Genomic DNA, 21208 nt, shown 5'->3' with positions numbered 1-21208 from the left:
AAAGACAGCAAATCCTTGCCTGGGACACTCTTAATGACTCAAGCCCCTCATCCTCAATGCCCTGCTGCTCTGACCCCCAAAGGCATCCCTGTGCACCCCATGCCCCTCCTCCTGGCCCTCCTGACCCAGCCACCTCCACCAGGAAGCTTTCCTGGACCCCCTTGGCCGGAGGAGGTGCTACCCTCTGTCACAGCACTTGGTCTGTCTAGATGGCACCTGTTTCCTTGCCTGTCTCTCCACCAGCCCGACCTGTTAGCCCTTGTCCTGCTCAGACCACAAAGGATGGATGAAGGGTGGTCCCAGACACAGTGCCTCGATCTGGGTGTCTGCTCCCAGACCCTCGGGCGCCCACACCCACAGCAGGACTATCCTAGCCTCCGTGCAGGTCTTCCCCCACCGGGAATGCCCCGTCCATCCTTCGGGCACAGCCCGCGGCCTGCCTCCTCATCCCTCGGCGTGGCCGGCCCTGACCGATGCACAGTGAGCGCCAGACGAGGAGCTGCTCTCAGTGCAGGAGACAGTGAGACAGTGTCCACCCGTCGCCCCGATGCGCCGGGCTAGCCCTGAGTCCTCCGCACGGAGGAGTTGGTGTCCCAGGGTGCAGGTTCCAGCAGCATCTCTGTGTGAGGAGTGAGGGAACGGTGGTGCAGAGAGGCCGTCAGCTTGCCCCGCTCACCCCACTTGTAAGTGTCAGGACTTGCCTCTGAACCAGGCAGCCTGAGAGGTGGTGAGGCCATGTCAGTGCGCCCAGCGGCAGGGGAGGAGCTGGCAGCTGCCAAGTCCTTTGCGTGTCCCCCCGCCCCCCCACCAAACCCTCCCCCCCTGCTGGTGCTTGGAGCCCCTCATGCCCCTCCCGCAGCGGGAGGGCGTGGGCGCCTACGCCCAGGTTACACAGCAGTGGCCGGGGACGATGCGCCCGTGGGGACAATATGTTCGCCTGCCCTTGCTGAGGGAGCGGCTCTGCTGTCTCCCTCCTGTAATTGTTACCATCTGTTTCCCTCCATCGTGTTTGTTGATGTTTTCTTGTTTTAAAACTGAAATGAGTCAGACTGGAAGCGGGTTTAGGAAAAAGTGTCTGGGAGGGAAGCTCAGGGTGGCCGCGGGGGACTCTGTTTCAGAGCCGCCGCAGGACGAAAAGATTCTGTGGGACCAGCGGGGGCGTCAGCCAGCACCTCCTGCCCTGTGGGGGCGGAAGCCCCCCGCGGCCCGAGCAGGCGGGGGTTCTGTGTGTTGGGGGAGGGGAGTAGAGGGCACACGTGTGGGCTTGGCGTGTAGGTAGCTGGGTGCGTGCACGTGCACACCTGTGCACCTGTGTGAATGTGTGTGTTGTCGGGGTGGGGCTGTAGGGCATGGACGGTGTATTCAGGAGACAGGAGAGAAGGAGGGAGCTGCGGGCTGGCCGGGACCACGGTCTAGGTTTGGAGGGTCCCCCACCTCTGCTCTCGGCTTATATTTGTGCCTCAGGTGAATGTGTAAATTCACCTGCCTGAGCAGCATTGGTGCTGAGCCTAGATGAAGGTGAGTGAGGGGCGGGGCTTCTCTGGGGTATTTATAGTCCCTGGAGGTGATGCTCACAAGGGGCCCTTGGCAGTGAGGGTGAGCGGCACGTGGCTGCCTGGACGCCCTCTCTGGGGCACTTAGGACCCGGAATATTAGATTGCCCTGCCTGCCCCGCCTCCACCCCAGAGCGAAGCTTCGGGTTTCTCTGTAGGGCCAGGAGGCTTCGGTGTCCTGCCAAGTCCCCGGGGCAGGAATTGGCTTCCCGAGCCGATGACACAGAGACCTTTCAGCTGCCACTCTACTGGGAATTTTGAGTCAGTGCCTCGTGCCTCCCCCTCTTCCTGTTCCCAAATACCAGTCACCCTAGACTCCTGGCTCCTAAGTGTTGTTATTGAAGCCAAGGAAGGGTGCCCTGTGGTTCTGTCCCTGCTCACTGGGTCTGCAAGCCCAACAGCTCTACGACCTTGACTTGCAGCGCGGATCCGCTGCCCCCAGAGCTTGCAGGCCCGGGCTTTGGCCTCGTGGCCAAACTGCAAGGCTTCCCGTGGACGTGGTGAGGCAGGATCCAGCCTGCGACCCTCTTTTCTGTCCCCCCTTGATAATCACAGTCTGCGGGGGGGGGATTCTCTGGCCCTGGCAACCCCGAGAGAACTTATGTAGAGGCTGCCTTGGGCCCGGCGTCCGCCTGGCATTGCTGGGCCCCCTCACAGGAGTAATTGCTGCCACTTGCCGAGCCGGCTCTGCCCCGGCTTCGGTGCTGGGCCCTGACACAGATGTTTGCTCCCTGCTGAAATCGGTCTTCGGAAGAATTACCATGCCGGTTTCACAGCCGAAGAAGCGGCCTGCAGGAGGTGAAATGACTTGTGCAAGGTCACAAGGCAGGTTAGAGGTGCGGCGGAGCTCGAACCCAGACCCTCCGCCTGCCAGGCCAGAGCTCCGATGGTTATGGGGGCGGAGGCACTCAGGACACCGCGCTGTCAGCCCGATGGCGGGTGCGTGGCCACCAGGCCGGCGGGGGCTCCAGCAGAAACTCCTGGGCACCTTTCACCGGAGCGGAGGGGAGCGGAGCGGAGCGTCTCCCTCCTCACAGGCCACCTGGTGTGCGCTCAGCCGCACGGTGCGAGGCAGCGCATGCCGCTCACTCCCCTTCCTGGGGCGCTTAGGAGCGAGCCCAGGAAACTTCTCGTGTCTGCATATTTAAGCGCTTTTATTAAGTGGAACGAGCTATTTCTGAACACGAGAGTGGCCAACAGCCTTAGAGGAAATTAAAATGAACCCTGACAATGGAAAATTGCACGGGGGCATGGCAGATTCTCCGGAGATAAATACAACAAGCCTTTCAACAGCATTCGGGAAAGACTAGCGATCATGGAGATTATGTTGGGAGAGGGGAAAAGCATCGGAAAAGGAGCGCTCAGGCTGGTGGGAGGGCCAGCCGAACGCTCACCCAGGCCTGCGTGTCCCTCCATAAAAACCCCACCCCGGGCCTGGGACAAGGGGCGCAGAGGAACCACAGGCTCAGCCGGCGTTTCTGAGCACCCCCCGCGTGCCTGCTGTGTGGGTGCGATGGACTGTGTTGTGCGCCCCCCCCCCCCGCCCCTTCACATGTTGACTCCCTAGCTCCGCCATGATGGTTTCGGCGCCGGGTCCTCTGGGGAGAATTTGGTGTAGATGAGGTCTGGGGACCCATGGTAGGACCACGAAAGAGGAAGGGACTCGCATTTCCTCTCTCTGCCATTGAGGACACAGCAGGAAGGCCGCGTCTGCAAGGCCGGAGGGTTTCTCACCAGAACCCAGCCAGAACCCCGATCTCGGACGGCTAGTCTGCAGAACCGTGAGGAATACACTTCTGATGTCAAGTCCCCCATCTTGTTATCAGCCTGCGGACTGAAGGGTCCCGGGCTCGATTCCGGTCCAGGGCACGTGCCGGGGTTGTGGACTAGCCGAGTGACTAGTACAGCGGGCAGTGGGGATGGACACCCAGCCCTCGGCATCAAAGACTCCTGGGTCTTGAGGGATATAAGCTGGCACATCTACAAGTAGGTAGTAGCTGTTACGATTATGACTGTGATTCCTCCGTTAGCGTGTGCGCTCCCCTAGGCCAGAGACGAATCACTTGTGTCTCCAGTGCAGGCTAGCTTCTCCATACGTGAGGAAGAAAGGAAGGGAGGGAGGGAGGGAGGGAGGAAGAGAGGAAGGAACGGAGGAAGGGAGGAAGGGAGGGAGGGAGGAAGGGAGGAGGCACCTGAGGTGATGCGCCCACACAGAACCGATGGAGCCGGGGAGGCCAGGCGGTGCTTTGTGGAGGCGAAGGGAAGGAAGCCGTGGCCCAGGCATCTGGCCCCTGCTAAGGAAGGGGCGTCCGTAGAGGGGGCGTGTCTGGGACCCTCTCCCTGACCCAGGGGTCCACGGCGGAAAGCCCTGCAGCCCTGTCCATGGTGGGCCAGGACCTGGGACAGTGGCTGCCCACCGTCTGGCCGAGCAGGGCAGACCCTCACACAGCTGGTCACCGAGAGCCCACTCCTCCCCAGGTCACTGTCCAGGAAGAGAAGTCTGTCCGGCTGTCTACCCAAGAGGGTTCCCACCCCCTCCTACTGCCTCCGACAAATTTTACCACTTTCCCCTTCACTCCTGGACCTCCAGGGAGTTCAGATAGAATCCGTCTGCCCCAGCAAGCTTCCCGAAGCCTAAGGAGATGGGCTGGTGCTGAAAGAGAGCATTTCCTTAAAGAAAATCACTTCAACCCTAGCTGGTTTGGCTCAGTGCATGGAGCATCAGCCTGCAGACTGAAGGGTCCCGGGTTCTATTCCGGTCAAGGGCACGTGCCCGGGTTGTGGACTCGATCCCCAGTAGGGGGCGTGCAGGAGACAGCCAATCCATGATTCTCTCTCATCATTGATGTTTCTATCTCTCTCTCCCTCTCCCTTCCTCTCTGAAATCAATAAAATTATATTTTAAAAAAATAAAATCACTTGATCCCCCGCAATTCTGAAGGAAGGGAGCTGAGCCGGCCGTGGCCAGGGGACAACCCCCTCCATCAGGACCCTGCCTGGCCGCTCGGTAACCCATGACCCAGAGCCCCAGCAGAGAGAGAGTGCGGGGAGCTGGCAGGGTGTCAACGGAGGCCCTCGTGGTGCACTTCTGGAATGTCCCACTGCAGGCCCGGCCAGTCCCGCCAGCTCCCCTCCTCGGAATGCAGGCCCTGTCCTGAGGTCCTGAGACACGCGGGCTGCACTTGCTTCAGGGAGTCTCGAAGTCCCGGCAGTAAAACTGGCTTAGCTCCCTGGCTGTGCCGCTGTCTGAGGCGCTGCCTCCCAGGAACATCTGTTCCTTTGTCCTGCCCGACCTCGGGGCGACCCTGCCACAGCCCTCTCTCTTGTTAGGCCTCTAATGAGGTCCCCGAGCCGGCTGTGTCAGCACCTCCTTGCTGGGCGTGAGCGGAGCGCAGTCCACTTCCTTCCCCGGAGTCGCCCGGCTCAGGGCAGAGGCCTCCGAACCCCACGCTGCTCCTTCGCAGAGCCTCTGTCTGTCTGTGATGGAGTGAGAGCCTCTGTCTGTCTGTCTGAGATGAAGTGAGAGCCTCTGTGTGTGATGAAAGGAGAGTCTCTGTGCAGGAGGGTGAGGAAGGGTGAGGGAGTGCAGTCAGGGGGGACTCTGTCTCGGGGCCCTTTCTGGCTCTGGGTGGGTCCTGCACCCAAGAGGGCTTGGTTTGTCCTAGGATGCCCTGGGGCGTGGGGGGCGGGGGGGGGGCCACCTTGAGGGGCAGAGGGGCCAGGCCGGCCCTGACCAAGCCCTGCTGAGGAGCCTGCTGCTTCCCCGGGAGCCTCAGAAGCGTGGCTTAAGTTCACATTGGCCCCTGAGGGCCATGCCAGGGCCTCACGTTCAGCTGAGCACCACATTCGTCCCCACCCGCTCAGCGCGCGGCCTGCACAGCGCACTTTCCTCGCAGATGCCCCGAGGAACTCGGACCCCAGAGGGCAGAGGCGCCCAGAACGGCTGTCGGCTGATGTGTGCCTGTGAGCCGGGAGCTGACCCAGGGGGGGACAGGCGTGTCGCGGGCTCTGAGGCTGGCGGTCCGGGGGTGGTCCCCGAGTCGCTCCTGCAGGGCGGGCGTCTGGGAAAAGTCCCATCAAAGGCCGGGCAGGGCTGCCCTTGCCGGGGGGGGGCGGGGGGGGGGCCCTTCCCGCCCACTGAGGCAGCAGGACTGAAGATGGGTCCCCGCCTTGTCACAAATGCCGAGGGCAGGGGCGCGGGCGGGGCGGCGGACTCTGAGCAAACCGGGCGGGTGACCAGACACACGGCTGTCTGGAGACCCGTGAGGGCCCGCTGAAGGGGGTCGATGAAAGCCCCCCGCTGCTCCGCATGCAGGTGCCCCTCGCTGCCCGCCTCGCCCGTCCATCCGGCCCGCTCGCTCGCTCACATCACAGGCGGCTGCCGTGGGCCAGGCCTGCCCCGCACCTCTCCGCAGAATGAAAGGGGAGCTGCTGACAGAGGGGGGGCTGGAGGCCGGGAAAGGGCCTCTTTCTCTTCAAAGGCTTTGGTCTGTGGCGGGCTGCTTTTTCTAGGTGATCTTATTTCAAAGCCCCTTTGAAAATGGTGTGGGCTTTGTAACGGATGAAAAGTTCCTTGGAAATGGGACTAAGAAGTTTTCTGTTGAAAGTTGTCAGAGCAAAGTTGAAAGCTTTGCGTTAAAGGTTCTGCCAGATTTATCATTTCTTTTGTCCACGAGGCCCGTCCTCTGGGAGAGGTTCGGGGGCCCGGACAGGGCACGCGAGGCGGCGAGGGCGCGGGGCAAACATCAGCCCCAGACACGGTTGCTTTACCTGTGCTGGGGGAGCCATCTGTGCTGACCTTGGAGCAAAAATGTCCCTAAGGCGTAGACTTTGAAGCCGGAAAACAGAAAAGCAAATATACTTGCCGAATGCTATAGGACGCGGGGTCCTATCCGAGGCAGTGGCTGCCACACGGGTGCTTCAGATCAGAACAATAGTTAGGAAAGGAGACGGGGAGGCGAGGCGGGCCTGGCGGGAGCCCTGGGCCACGTCCACCCCGGGAGCTGCCGGAGAAGCCAGTGAGCGGCACAGCAGAGGGAGGCAGCCAGGAAACGGAAGGGAAGGAGGTTCGGGAAGGAAAAGGGAGGAGGCCAGAGGAAGAGGCTGGGAAGTGGGCCTGCACTTGGCAGCAGGAGGTGACTGTTCTTTGAAAGGGACGGTCTCTCGCCCCGGCTGGTTGACTCAGTTGGTTGCAGTGACGCCCTGTGCACCAGAGGTCCTGGGTTCAATTCCTGGTCAGGGCACATGCCTAGGTTTTGGGTTTGATCTCCAGTTGGGGCGCATACTGGAGGCAACTGATCGATGTATCTCTCTCACATTGATGTTTCTCTCTCTCTCTCTCTCCCTCTCTCTCTCTCTCTCTCTCCTCCCTCCTCCTTAACTCCTTCTCTAAAAAAATTTTTTTAAATAATAAAGGGGATGGTCTCACTGAAGTGCTGGGGTGGGGAGAGGTCAAAGGTGAAAGGTGAGAAGTAGAATCCCAGGTGTCCTGAGCCCCATGGAGGGGAATGACCATGAAAGGAGAGAAGGCAGGTGGGAGCTGGAATGGCAGCTGAAGTGGAGAGGCAAGGACGTGTCAGTCCCATGGTGGAAAGCCCAGGGGAAGGGCTGATGGAGAGGGGGGAGAGGAAGTAGAAGAGAGAGGGGAGAGGAAGTAGAAGAGAGAGGGGACATGAAGGGTGGCCCCTTGGGACATGGTGCACATTGGAGAGGGGTGGAGGTGTTGGTCTAGGCCACCTGGTCAGAGACTGAAGACTGGCCCCACTGCAAAGGGCCAGCACCACACTGGCAGGGGTGGGGAACGTGTCAATGGCCCAGGGTCGATCAGAGGGACTGGGGAGATGGTGGAAGCCCAGGGGATCTGGCTCCCCAGCCCCATTGGACTGCCAGGACCACAGGGGGAAGCCCAGTGGGGCTGGACATGGCCAGGGGTGGGGAGGCCATGGCTGGTGCCCCTGCGGGCACCTGAGAGGGGCACTGAGTGTCACCCAAGCAGGGCCGTGCGGACGTGACCTTGACGCGGCTACACCTGTTTTGGGGGCTGTCAGCCACAGTGGGGGTGGCGTGGAGGGAGGTGGCCTAGGGACATTCTGGCCCGCCCAGAGCACCGCTGAGAGTCCTAGGACAGTAAAGGCCCTTGGAGCCCGAGTCTGGCGCCCTCTAGCTGCGATTGCGCTTCTCCAGGCCTTACCAGAAAGTGGAGGCGAGAGCACAGAACTCGGGGGAGGAAATCGCATCCTGCCGGCGCCTGGCACGGAGCAGGAGCTGTTAGGACGGCACAGGCCAGCCAGCCCCACCTCCTCGGTGCTGCCGGGTCGTCATGGCTGGAGCTTCTTAGTGCTTATGTGACCCAGTGAGAGAGACAGGCAGGAAGTGGACGGTGGCCTCCACTTAAAGTATTTGCAGGTGACTCTCAGGGCAGGAACAGCCTGGGATGACAGGGCCAGGCTAGAGGCTGCCCGCCGGCCCCTGCAGTTCTCTCTCCCACCCAGCACATGGCTGCCCTCATCTGCCCCTTGGGCCCCCTCCTTACCCGTCCCCACGTCACATCCTCCGTCCCCACTCGGGCTCCCAGCAGGGACACTTGCCCTCCCGAGACATCATCATATCCTATAATATGACCGGAATCGGAATATATATTTAAAATGACAAGATTGAAATTAAAATTTAAATGAAGAATTACTTTTCTGTAAGTTGCTCCGAAAGCAGTGATTTAGCAGCAAATTGATAGAGAGAGGTAAGCACTGGTCCTTTAAACCATCATGCGGTTTCCGGCGTGCGAGCCAGAAGTGTCTCAATTTAACACATCATTGGTTAGTATTATTAGAAATTTCATCGGGCCCCGGAGCACATGATGGCGCTGATCCAGAGGGGGGACCGAGGGCGCCGGCCGGGGGCCGGGGGGGGCCAGAGAGGGCAGCCTCCTTAATGAGGGCAGAGGGGACCCCAGAGAGCCTCCCTCGGCCCTAAGCAGGAATTGACTGTGATTATTCTCTTGTTTGCAGTTCAGTAGCCATCATGAAATGGGAATGGAGAGACTCATAAATGTCATTGCTCTTCCCCGAGGCCACAGATTTATAGCTTTGGTGTCTGTCAGTGTGTCGTCCTGACCCTGTGAAACCCAGGCTGGGAGCAGTAGGCCGTGGAGACAGCGTGACTAAAGGGCCGGCGCCTGTGAGCCCCGTGAGCAAGGCCCAAAACTCTGTCCCAGTCCAGCCCCGCCAGCAGCTTCGGCTCTGAGGTCACCTCGCTGAGGGCACAAATGGCCGGGGGGCTTGAATGTCAAGACTGTTGTCGCTCCCCAGAGCGAGGTCCGTGGACCACCTGCATCACCTGGTAGGCTTGTTAAAGGGCCACATTTTGGGGTTCCCCCACTCCAGACCTTCTGATTCAGAAGCGCTAGGGGTGGATCCAGAAACCTGCATTTTTAACACACACCCCCAGATCTTTATGTGCACTAACGCTGGGGAACCCCTACAACTGAGGTGGTCGATGCTGTACCTGTGTGACCTTTTAAGTCAGTGCTCTCATTGATAACCTGGCAGGTCCTAAAGAGCCAACAATCTAGGTGTATAATCCATGAGCTGGACTCTAAACAACCCAGACACCGGCCTGGTCCGTGTGGCTCAGTGATTGAGCGTCGATCTATGAACTAGGAGGTCACTGTTCGATTTCCGGTCAGAGCATGTGCCCAGGTTGCAGGCTCGGTCCCTAGTGTGGGGCGTGCAGGAGGCAGCCGACCAATGATTCTCTCTCACCATTGATGTTTCTGTCTCTCTCTCCCTCTCCCTTCCTTTCTGAAATCAATAATAAAAGTATATTTTTCTTAAATAAATAAATGAAAAACCCAGACACCAAAATAGTTCCTCCCCAAGCCTGAATTCCACCCCCATTTCAATATCATTCCTTTAAGTAAGAGTTGCTTTCCTGGGGGTTCACTTTTGTAGGGCAGGGGCCCCGACAGGTCCCACGCGCAGTCCCAACACACCGGTCTGGGTACAGTTTCTAAAAACTGGCGCCCATCAGTCTGCACGGGTGCACAGACACCATGAAGAACCTGAGCGCCTTGCAGTGGAGGGGACACGGGAAGGGAGTCGCACATCCACTCTGCAGGGAGTGGCCTCCCCGGCTACGCTCCGTCCTGGAGCTGGCAGCGCTGTGATGTGCTCCCCCAGGGCCCGCGAAGGGACCTGAGCAAATCCACCTCCGCTAGCAGCTGCGTGGGGACCTGCTCTTGCTGTTCTCAGAGGAGACCCGAGAACCCTCCAGAAGTAAGAAGAGGGAAGTGACAGCGTGCACCTCAGCTGCTGAGCCCAGGACACCAGAGCCTCCACCATCTGCATGTTCCCAAATCTGCATGCCTCTGCCACGGACCTCTGCGGGGCGTGGCCTCGGAGCTGCACCGGCTTCCTCGGGTGGCCCAACTTCCAGACGGAACTCTCACCTAGGGTGTTGGAGCCGCAGGCACATGCTGGTGTTCTCGCTGCAAGGGAAGCTGGCGGAGCCCGTTTTCTGGCTTCCACCTCACATCAGAAAAGATGCCAAAGGGCTCAGGCCGCACCAGCAGGCCTTTGTCAGAAGGGGCCCTCAGAATCCGACGCTGGGGTGTGGGGGTGCCACACCAAAGCTCGTCTTTCCCAAATTAGATAGAAGGGACAGGGAGTCATGAGACAAAAATGAGGCCGCAGATCCGCCCCAGGTCACCCGTGGCTTCTCAGTTGTCCTCCGTGTGGCTTCTCGGTTTTCATCCAAGGCCCCCCACCCCACCCCTAGCGGCATGCGCCTGGGGAGGGGCTGCAGTAACTTTAGTTTCAGCATTTATGTAATTACATCCCCTGCTATATAGTTATGCTGCCCCATCCTCTGGGGAAAACAAAGAAATGCATGTAAAACTGTAGCGTTTATATGTCAAGAGCAACACAGGAAGGACTTTTGATCTTTTGCTGTTTTGCAATATGCACAGCAGACTGTATATCCCTCTTTGTTAAGTGGCTTTAAACAACGTTCTATAATACCTTACAAATGCGTGCCCAGACCCTCTGGGAGGATTTGGCTGGACCCTCTGAGCTCCCGTGGTGTTGACTAGAATCACTCAGTGGTATTCTGATCTCTGGTCTGACTGGACTGGAGGGTCTGAGAGACCCAGGCAGAGGCTGTGAGTCCCCTTAAAAGGCTCAGCTCAGAGCTGGCGTAGTGTGACGGCATCGTGATTCTGTTTCCTGTGGTCCCTCTTCCAGCCTGTCATCCTCACGGGTCCTTGGTGTGGGTGTGTCCGCTGGTGTATATTTCTCAGGGGTGAGAAGCAAGCCTTGACCATCACTGTGTCCGGTGCCCAACAGTGCTTCTGGCCCACGTGAGCACGGAAGCATTGTCTGACCAATTCCACCACCGTGAGGGCTGGGGCCCTCGGCTCCCTGGAGGGGAAGGGCTGTTACTGTGAAGGGTGAGGCTGGCTGTCCTCAGTGACACTCGGCAGAAGGCAGTCCCTGCCAGCCCTGCCAGCACCACACACATGACAGCAGGGTGAGGGCTTGCAGGTTCATCGGCAGGAAGGGGTCCCGGGTGCTGCCATTGTCATTTCCCCCAGAGGAGGCCCACGTGAGCCCAGCTCTGTCAGAGGTGCATAGGCTGGAAACACACTAACTGTGCTGTGGGGTCCTTTGGGGGTGACTTCAGCCCGAATCCATCAGCCTTATTGGATCCTGCCTAGTTTGGGGGCCCAGCACCAATGCTGTCCATTCTGGAATCGCTCCCTGATGTCCAGGCTCTGTAGGTTCACTATCTTCTGATCTTCTTGGCGACAGTGGAAGGAGCTGAGTTCTGGTTTCTGCAGAAGATGCCCCCGCCCCCCAAGAGGCGGGCACCAACCTCGGCACCCAGTCGTCTACAATACCAGGCACATGAGCCGGGGCAGAGGTTTGGGGCACCAAGCCTCCGAGCAGCCTCCAGCAGCACACAAGGCCCCCACAGTCTGGAAACCCCATCTCCCCAATGAGGGGAACGCATTGCACAGGTTGCCCAAGCACACCACGCCGCCTCACCCCCCTGCTCGGTTGCTCACGTCATTTACTCCTCCTAAGTACACTCCATGCACTGACACATGCGTCAAACCTACATGAGGCATGTTCCTACCGTTGGCCAACACTGTAGCCCACAGACCCTGCATTCATTCCCTGGGCACCTGCACCCGGCCAGGCATGAACTGGGCCGGGCACCGTGCCAGGTCTCTCCCTCATGGAGCTGGCCCACCAACGCAGAGTCAGCACAGCCCTGAGAGGCAGTGTGCCAGCTGCTGTCACAGATGTGCCCAGGGCGTAGGAGCCGGAATAAGCGAGACACATGAGGGCCCCCAGGGAGGCTCATCCTTCAAACCACCAGGACCCTGCTGGCCCGTGTGGCACCTTTGGGCAAAGTAGGAAATGGTGCTCCCTCCGGGTGAACACATTAGAAAAGGCAGCCCCTCTGGACTGCAACAGCTTCATGGGTGCACAGCCTGGTGAGCGGGTGACGCTCTGTGGGAGGGAATGTGGCTCTGCGTCCCCAGCGGTGTCAGCCCCTCGCCCCTCAGTGCACCTCCTGCGCCCCGCCCACCTTCCCCCACGGGGGGCACAGGCCCCGATGCAGCCCCGTGGGCGGGCAGCGTGTAACTGGCTCTCCCTGAGCTGGTAGAGCGCAAGCCAGGTGCCCAGGGAGGCTTCCTGCAGGAGGAGGTTCCCCAGCACCCCCACCCCCACAGCGGCCCGAGCAGCCGCCTCACAGAGTCCCATCCATTAAGGATCAGGGTCTTTAGTGTTCTGCAGTCGCTGAAAGAAGCAGGATGCTGTCAGCTACCGTAAAAATGTGACCTTTGAAAATTTACAAGAGCTCGGGTTTAAAAGCTGCTGCGTTAATGATGCATCCCATTAGCATCTCATTAAAGGGAAGCAGAGAGAATCCTGCTCAGGCTGGATGATGAGCAGATAGGGCCTCTTCATGGTGCCAGGCAGGAGGGCTGTCCTCGTCGGCCTCTGTCTGCAAGGGCCATCATGTCACCGGAGGGAGCACGGCCAGGGCCGCGGGGGAAAGGCTAAGTGTCCGGCGGCTTCACTGATGTCCCGGATGGACAATGGCAGTGGCAGGAGGTCAGGGAGGCTCTCCCAGCCCTGCCTCCCCTCCCACCTCTGTCCCCCCCGGCATGCGCCCCGAGCTGTTGTCCTGGTTGTTGCTGTGGCATTCTCACAGAATGCAGGGCAGCCCTCTGGCACGCAGTGGGATCCAGAAGCCTGGCATTTGGGCTGGGGTGGCCTGGGGAGCCTTTGGTGAATCTCGGACCTCTGAACTCCGGACCATGGTGGAGGCTTAGAGCCGGAGCTTCGGACCCACACAGTCCCCCGGAGCCTTCAAAACCGGGACCACAGGTTTCCTTGGACCTGGGCCTTTTGCAGGAGGAGGGGCCCCGGTCGCCTGGGCCTCGGCACCCCGCACACCCACGTCCGTGTTTTTTCTGGAGGGAGTAGAGGACAGAATGTTCGTGTCACTCTTGTAATAAAAGAAATAAAAACTCCTGAACTGCAAGTTGCCCCTAGCTTCAGAAGCTGCTGGTGCCGGGGAGAATACGAGTGGCCTTATTTATCTTTCCTGAAGCAAAAAGGGATTCTGTGTTTCTTACAGCAGAACACAGGTCTTGTACGGAAGAACTTGTTTGTAATGTTCATGAAAGACACAGCCAGACAGCAAACCAGTTGTCACCCACCCAGTCACCCCCAGCACCCCAGAACCCCCTGCACCCCAGCTTCCTTCTGGCGTCTAAGTCCCCACTGTTTGCACAGGTGCCGAGTCCTCCCTCTGCTGGGACTGGTGTCCCCGTGCCTCGGGCAGGGCTGGGCACAGGACAGGGGCCCAGTTTCCGTGAAACAAACCAACTACCCAACGAAGGCACCAGCGACTGAGCTGGCAGGGGTGTTTTGGAAGCAACGTCAGGGCAAACCTGGGACTCCTGAAGGTGTAGAGTTCAGAATCTGGTTCCCCCTCTTGAGGGGAGACCCAGCCGCACCTGCTGTAAGGACCAGGCCCAGTCCCTTGCCTTCCCTGCCACTGATTCCGCAGGGGAGACATGAGACAGAGGAGGTCCCTGCGGACCAAACCTGCCTCTGGCCTGGGAGACCCACGGAGACCCAGGGTAGCAGAGCGGGGCTGCAGCGCCCCCTACTGGCAGGAAGGGTTTCTGTCTTACCAGGGAAGGAGGGTGCTGGTGAGGAGGCTGGGGTGTCTGCCTTCAAACTTCACCCCAAACTGGGCCCTGAATGGGACACACACAGGCTCCCCCCTTCAATGCCTTTGATTACAGGGAAGCAAGCTGTGAGCCTCTGAACCCACCAGCGCCCCAAGAACCTGGGAAGACAGAGGGGGCAGACAGGGCGCCCTGGAGAGCTGTCTATTTATTTAGAGAACGCTGTAGAAGCCACACTATTGTTCCTTAAGTTCCGGAAGACTGTTGGGGAATGTGGCCAAGTCCCCACCCCTCTTGCCCACCCCAAGACCCCATCTGTCCCACAGACAGAAATGGGGCAGGAGTCTCCGACAAAAAAGCTTGTCCATGGAATTGTTCTTCCCTCGGGAGATTCCTCTTTCCCTTTGTTAGCCGCTCTGTTCTCAGATGCAAGGATCCGAAACGCAGGCCAGAGCTCAAGTGCAGCCCAATGCAATTAGCTCAGCGCAGCTATGGGCCTAGCCCAGGGGTGGGCAAACTTTTTGACTCGAGGGCCACAGTGGGTTCTTAAACTGGACCGGAGGGCCGGAACAAAAGCATGGATGGAGTGTTTGTGTGAACTAATATAAATTCAAAGTAAAGGAGCGGAGGGGAGAGCAAGAGAACCAGATAGAACAGCCGGATCCGGCCCACGGGCTGTAGTTTGCCCACGGCTGGCCTAAGGGGGTGCGCCTCCACTCCTCCCAGCGGCCCGGTGCAGGCCGGTGGTCCTCCCCATGAGACTTCAAAGCCCCACTAAGAGCCCTCTGGCCTCCCTGCTCATACATCCCCGACCCCAGGGACCTACTGTCAGAGAGGCCAGCAGGGGGCACTGCCCACCAGCGGGGGCACTGGGTCAGCTGCCATCAGAATCACCAGGACCATGGCCTCGCCTAAAAAAGGCCTGCAGATACCCCTTGGGGCTTTTTTGCCCTTTGGTGACTGTCTCCCATGGGCAGCTGTTCGCCCCACCTCGCTCTTCACCCCCAAACTTGTTGGACTCTGGCTGTACTCCTGGGAACCACTGTCACTCCTGAATCTCCCTCTGCTGAGACCCCACCCCCTCACATCCCAGTGAGCCCAGTCCCAGGCTCTCCGACCTGCTTTCTGGATTTTTATTTCATTTATTTTGTTTGTTTGTTCGTTTATTTATTTACTGCTTATTATACAGGGTGGGGCCGAAGCAGGGTTACAGGTGTGAGTCTGCGAAATACAGTGCTTATTCTTGTGCTGATCTTCATTCGCTATTGGATTGTTTTCCACAGGGACAACCGTAAGCCTGCGCCTGCCCACCCCGTCATTGTAGTGATGATAATGGTAATGGCCATAGTGGGACCTTGGGCAGATACAGGAGAGTATAGGCAAGAGAATAAACGCCACCCCGAACCCTCTCACCCAAGGATAGCGCCCCTGCGGACGTCTTAGCTTCTCCCTCCGACACATACTGCTCACACCGCGGGGTGACAGCTGGTCACGCTGGGTCCCGCGTCTCTCACAGCATTTTGCCGTCTCCCTGAGAACGCTCAGGAAACGTGATTTTTCACGATTGCAGAGCATCCCATCATCCGGCTGAGGCCCGGAGACCAGCACCGTCCTCATGGCTGCTTCCACCCTGAGGTTCCTTTCTCTTTCGTGATCTAAGAGAGTGAGGCCTGCCTCCCTCCTGGCGGCAGGACAGGAGCTGTCCTCCCACCAGCCTGGGTTCCCCCACCCCGCCCCGCCCCCTCCTCCCAAGTGGGACTTCCGGGGCCTCCGGGCTGGTGTGGGGGCAGGGTGGGGCCTGGGAGCCGAGCTTTGGAGAGCCGCTCTCGCACGTGCCAAAGGGCCGGGTGTACGGTGGCACTGAGTATGCAGTCGGCACTCAGCACATGCCTGTGGGTGTTGTTACACTTTATGAATGCCCCGGGGGCTGGGGGACTTCACAGCCCAGGGCAGACGCTCATTTCTTTGTGATGGTCCAGTGGCCTGAGTGGCCACAGAGGATGGCCAGGGAGGTCCTGAGGTGGGTGCTCCAGAGGTGGGAGTTGAGCAGAGGCCACAGCTGCTGGGCCACAGGGCTCTGTCATTGCCCCGTGGACTGGCCCGTGGCTCAGGCAGCCCCAGGACTGCCCCGTGGCTCAGGCAGCCCCAGGACTGCCGGGGTGAGGGAAGGGGACCCGGAACCCAGGGCAGGACCCTCGCCGGGCGTGCTCACCCTCCTGCTCTGCTTCTCCCCAGGCGCCCGGCATCTCCAAAGCAGACAGTCAGTCCCAGGGACTCACGACCAGCATCCGGTGGGGGCAGACGCCCATCAATCAGGCCACGCCCTGGGACACTGATGAGCCGCCCTCCAAACAGATGAGGGAGAGCGACAATCCAGGTGTGTACTTCCTCTGTGGGCAGAGGCCCCTACGCCCAGGGCTGGGAGAGGTGCTGGGGGCCTCCGGGGTACCCCAGCTCCTCAGCAGGTCCTGACCCAGGGCCCGCAGCAGCCGGGACCCCAGGCTGTGTTGAGTGGGGTGGGGGCACTGTGTGTCATTCCTGGGCAGTGGCTGTGTCTCTGTCCCCTTCCTCTGCTACTCAAGAGAGTCTTTGGGAGAAAGCAGGGGAGTGAAGAGTGACATGGTAGGAGTGACTCTGAGTGGGCTCGGGGCGATTTGGAATAGTTATTCCCAAACAGCAGTACCTGATTCATAACAAGTTTCTCAGGTCAGACCTTCCAGTGAGTTCTGCCTTGCCAATGGCTACATGGGGAGGGGGTGCTCCACACCCCACCCAGGACGGGGATTCACACACCACTTCCTACAGCAGGCGAGGCCTCCTTTGGACGGCTGGGACCATACCAGAGCCTTCCATGCTACCTCCATCAGTCCCACGCACCCCTTAGGACGCACACACCCGTCCACTTGGCCCTTGGTGCCACAGCCCTGCAGCTCTCTGGAGAGCCCCCTCCTCCCCCTCCGAGTCTTCTGTGCGATGAACACCCACGTTCTTCAGCCCCGCCCGGAGCCCAGTTTCCAGTCCCTTTCCCTTCAAAGGGGTTGCTCCGATCTCATTGCTCAACAGTGATCCCCATGATCGCAGCACGAAGGACCGTGTGGGGCCTGCCCAGAGTCTCCGCTCAGCCCCTCCGCTCTGCTGGCAGCCGCATCACACGCTGTCTCAGCAGTAAGAGCCCAATGCTGTCCTGTGGCTGCCCTGACCCTGGCCATCTCCTTGCAAGCTGGTGAGGCAGCTAGGGGCGGAGGCCCAAGGGCCAGAAGGCCTTGTCCATGTCCTTTCGTGACCCTTGGGGTCTCTGAGGTTCCCGCTTTCCTTGCTGACCAGTGCCTCGTCCTCCCAATAGTGTCACCTGCAGACTTAGTCATCATTGGTAACAGGTGAGCAGAGTTTGGCTCACACCATCAGACACCTCTCTCCAGGTCTCGGCATCCTCTGGGCCAGTGGTCGGCAAGCTCATTCGTCAACAGAGCCAAACATCAACAGGACAACGATTGAAATTTCTTTGGAGAGCCAAAATGTTTAAACTTCTTCTAACGCCACTTCTTCCAAATAGACTTGCCCAGGCCATGGTATTTTGTGGAAGAGCCACACTCAAGGGGCCAAAGAGCCGCATGTGGCTCGCGAGCCGCAGTTTGCCGACCACCGCTCTGGGCCACCCCCCTCATAAATCGAGGCCTCCGCCCCCCGCCACCTCTGGATCTTCCCACAGGGCTATCTGAGACCTCGCTGCTGCGCTCGGAAGCTCTGGAGCATTTTCTCGGGCTCCCTGGCTAATCCCGGGGAAAACGGAGTTTGGCAGGCCGTGCTTTGTCCTTGAGACACCAGGCTGGCTTGTGGTGACGCCACCTCCTCTTCTCCAGGCTGGGGGACAGTCTCCCCTCGGCAGCCCTTTCTAGAATCTTGCTGGCGCCGCTTCGCCGACATATGCCAGCTTCTCCTTTCCTCCGGCCTCTTCGTGATCAGAGCTGCTGGTTGCACGGCGATGACGTGCCTCGTTCCTTGGCATCTCAATGCTCGCAGCAGCCCTGCAAAGTTGGCATCATTCCCGCCCCATTGCAGATGAGGAAACTGACGCGGGGAGGCTTGTGCCTGAGGTCCCTCAGCGGGTGAGGGCAGAATCAGGCCTAAAGCGCTGCCTGGCTGAGTAAGCCTCGCTGTCCCCACCATGCCCAGTGGCTCTCCCTTTGGACAGCTCCTCGGGGACAGCGCCCTCTGGTGGTTTGATAGTTGCCCTGCCGTCTTTTTTTTTTTTTTAAATATATTTTATTGATATATTACAGAGAGGAAGGAAGAGGGATAGAGAGCTAGAAACATCGATGAGAGAGAAACATCCATCAGCTGCCTCCTGCACACCTCCCGCTGGGGATGTGCCTGCAACCAATGTACATGCCCTTGACCAGAATCGAACCCGGGACCCTTCAGTCCGCAGGCCGACGCTCTATCCACTGAGCCAAACCGGTTTCGGCTGCCCTGCCGTCTTGATTCTTTTTCTGTGAGGGAGCTCCCAGCCCCAGCTTCTACCAGGGGTCCTCAAACTACGGCCCGCGGGCCACATGCGGCCGCCGAGGACATTGATCCGGCCCGCCGGGTGCCGCTGCCTGTCCTGCTTAGCAGCCGACTCGTCCCGGCCCGCAGTGCGCATAGGAATTTGCTCATAGTTGTTTTTTTTAAACTATAGTCCGGCCCTCCAACAGTTTGAGGGACAGTGAACTGGCCCCCCGTTTAAAAAGTTTGAGGACCCCTGTAGCCTCTGGGGCTGGTGGCCCACCCTCCTTCCTCAGTGCCTCGCCCTCAATCTACACTGCCGCTCCAGAGGCAGCAGGAAAGCTGAGGTGGCAAAGACCTACATCTACACCCGTTCAGTCGGAGGCAACCCAGACTGGCCTTGCCTGTCGCAGTATCTTCTGGTGTCACTCAAGCCGGCTTGAGTCCCCTCAACAGCAGCTCGCTCAGGGGGCCCTGGCCCTGCCCTGCCTGCCCGGGGCATGCGTCTCGTATCAGGCCTCAGGAGCTGTACTCTCTTGTTGAGCCACAAGTTCCTTCAGGGCCAAAAAGGACTTCTCACATTTCCCCCGAGGCTGGCCCCCCAGTGAGGCCATAGCGAGCAGCCCCTACCGACTTCCCACAGCGCCCACACCCCCAGCTCTGCCCTCCTGCAGCTCCCGCCCTTGCACGGCATTGGGCTCTGCTGCTCTTGCCTTGCCCAGCGAAAACTCTCATCGCAATCCAGCCATCGCCGCCTGCTCCGTGATTCTCCAAAGAGGAAGGGGAAATGCCAGCATGTATGGGACATTTAGCACATCCTAGGCCCTCTGCTAGTTGTTATAAAATATGTTTTCCTTGTTCAGTTCTTCCCAGGAGACTTATGAGGCGGGTGTTGCTAGTTCCATGTAACAGATGGGAAGAATGAGGCTCAGAGGAGATGAGCAACTTGCCCAGGCTCTTAACGAGTCAGCGGCAGAGCCAGGCTTTGAACCCGGATCCCGTGGAAGTCCTCCCCGTTTTTCTGTCTGTTCTGTTGCCGCTCAACCTGTCCCAGGAAGACTGCGGTCCCTCCCGAGCCCTCGCAGCCACCTGCTCACATATCCTGAGGCGCTTCTTCCCTGCTCCTGTAATCGCAGGTGCTTATTCTGTGAGCTCCTGGGCACAGGTGTCTTGTCCACCCCTGGGACCCCGGCGCCCAGCCCAGGTCCTGGGGCAGCCAGTGTTTGCTGAGTGAGTGTATAACCGGCAGATGACATCTCTTCCATCTCCCTTGCAGGCACAGGGCCATGGGTGACCACGGTGGCCGCCGGGAGCCAGCCCGCCCTGATCGCACACTCCTATGGAGTGGCCCAGCCTCCCACCTTCAGCCCGGCTGTGAACGTCCAGGCCCCGGTCATCGGGGTGACCCACTCACTGCCTCCACACGTGGGGCCCCAGCTCCCGCTGATGCCAGGCCATTACTCGCTGCCACAGCCGCCCTCTCAGCCACTGAGCAGCGTGGTGGTCAACATGCCCGCCCAGGCCCTGTATGCCAGCCCACAGCCCCTGGCCGTCTCCACACTGCCTGGCGTGGGGCAGGTGGCCCGCCCGGGACCCACTGCGGTGGGCAACGGTCATATGGCAGGGCCCCTGCTGCCTCCACCACCGCCAGCCCAGCCGTCGGCCACTCGCTCCAGCGGTGCCCCTGCCACCAACGGGCCCCCCACGACCGACTCCGCCCACGGGCTGCAGATGCTGCGGACCATTGGCGTGGGGAAGTATGAGTTCACCGACCCTGGGCACCCCAAAGGTAAGTCCCGCTGCCACATGCTCCCTGTGTGCCTGCGTCTGTGCCTCCCCACGCGGTCACTACGACGTGCACGGCCAGGAGTGTGGTTCCTGGTGGTCTGTGCTCCCCAGCAGCACCTTCTGCCCTCACCCACCCTGGAGGCTGCAGTAGGGCCCCCTGGCCTCAGACAGAGGAGAAGGAGGAATACAGGACAGGGGTGCAGGGCAATGTGAGTGGACAGGAAGAGGAGGGGAGGGTGAGTCTGCCAAGTCCAGGGTCCTTATGCTTCCAGCCCAAGCCCTAGGCCATTTCACCTCTGACCCCAAGGCCAGGCCACATACAGAATGAGCAGGCGTCATCTGTTCCCCTTAGGGCTCCATGAAACAGTCCCTTGGGCCTTTTCCATCTTCCAGCCATGCGGACAGTGGGAGTCTGAACTGTCCGTGTCCCTCCCCAGAAAAGCACCCTCCGCCGTGCCATCGGATGAGAGCGCCTCCCTGGGCATTCGCCGAGGCCCAGGAGACACTCCCAGACCATCCTGAGCCAGTTGGATTTTTTTGTTTCAAGGACCCAAGGGTGGCTCGGTGAGGCTCTGATGGGGCCCCTAGAGCTCCAGACAGCCAGGCCTGCTCCTGCTGAGTGCGGAAAGGAGGCAGCTCGGCCTGGGCCTGGTGCAGCAGGAGAGACATGGCCAGCAGTCTGCCTGCTGGGGGACCCAGGCCTCGTGGAAAGGGAAGGGGAGGTGGACCTAGGAAGTGTGGGTCTCTGGGCACGATCCTCAGCCTCCCTGTTTACAGCCCCTGAGGCTGCATCTGGGGGGCCTTGCCTCTTGTGGGGCACTGGCTCCGGCTTGCTGTTCTCTTCCCGCCTTTGCTCATGACTCTCCCTCTTCATCCTTTCGGGCAACTTCCAGGCCTTGTCAAGCACTCCCACAACCTAGATCTTCCCTGGGTTTTGTTCCCAGTCTCATGGCGCCCTGACTGTCTTTGTTTTGGAAAAAAGCACTAGTTTTAAACAACAAAATTATAGAAAATTACATTTAAATTCTGGTAAACTCTTGCTTTGTTTAAGATCTTTTAAAAAAAAAAAAAAAAGACTAAAATAATTTTTTTGTTTGGTTAAGCTCTCTCTCCCTTTACAGAAACTTCCTCCCAGTGTACATGTTGCCAACTCTGACACAATGGGCACTGGGTG

General features: G+C 59.5%; 1 protein-coding gene across 2 annotated transcripts in view; it reads left to right on the top strand.

Annotated features, from left to right (window-relative positions):
- KLHL29 (kelch like family member 29) overlaps positions 1–21208 on the top strand; it is a 273992-nt gene that overhangs the window by 200817 nt on the left and 51967 nt on the right. For both annotated transcript variants that reach the window (XM_080684248.1, XM_080684247.1), the window contains exons 4-5: positions 15997–16138; positions 19523–20035. In XM_080684248.1, the coding sequence (XP_080540374.1) occupies positions 15997–16138; positions 19523–20035 (655 nt within the window). The remainder of the gene's footprint in view (positions 1–15996; positions 16139–19522; positions 20036–21208) is intronic.

Source organism: Plecotus auritus, assembly GCF_963455305.1.
Source record: "Plecotus auritus genome assembly, chromosome: 8".
In the NCBI taxonomy this organism is placed as follows: Eukaryota; Metazoa; Chordata; class Mammalia; order Chiroptera; family Vespertilionidae; genus Plecotus; species Plecotus auritus.
Note: the sequence above shows the minus strand (reverse complement) of the source record. Positions and strands in the feature narration are given on the sequence as shown.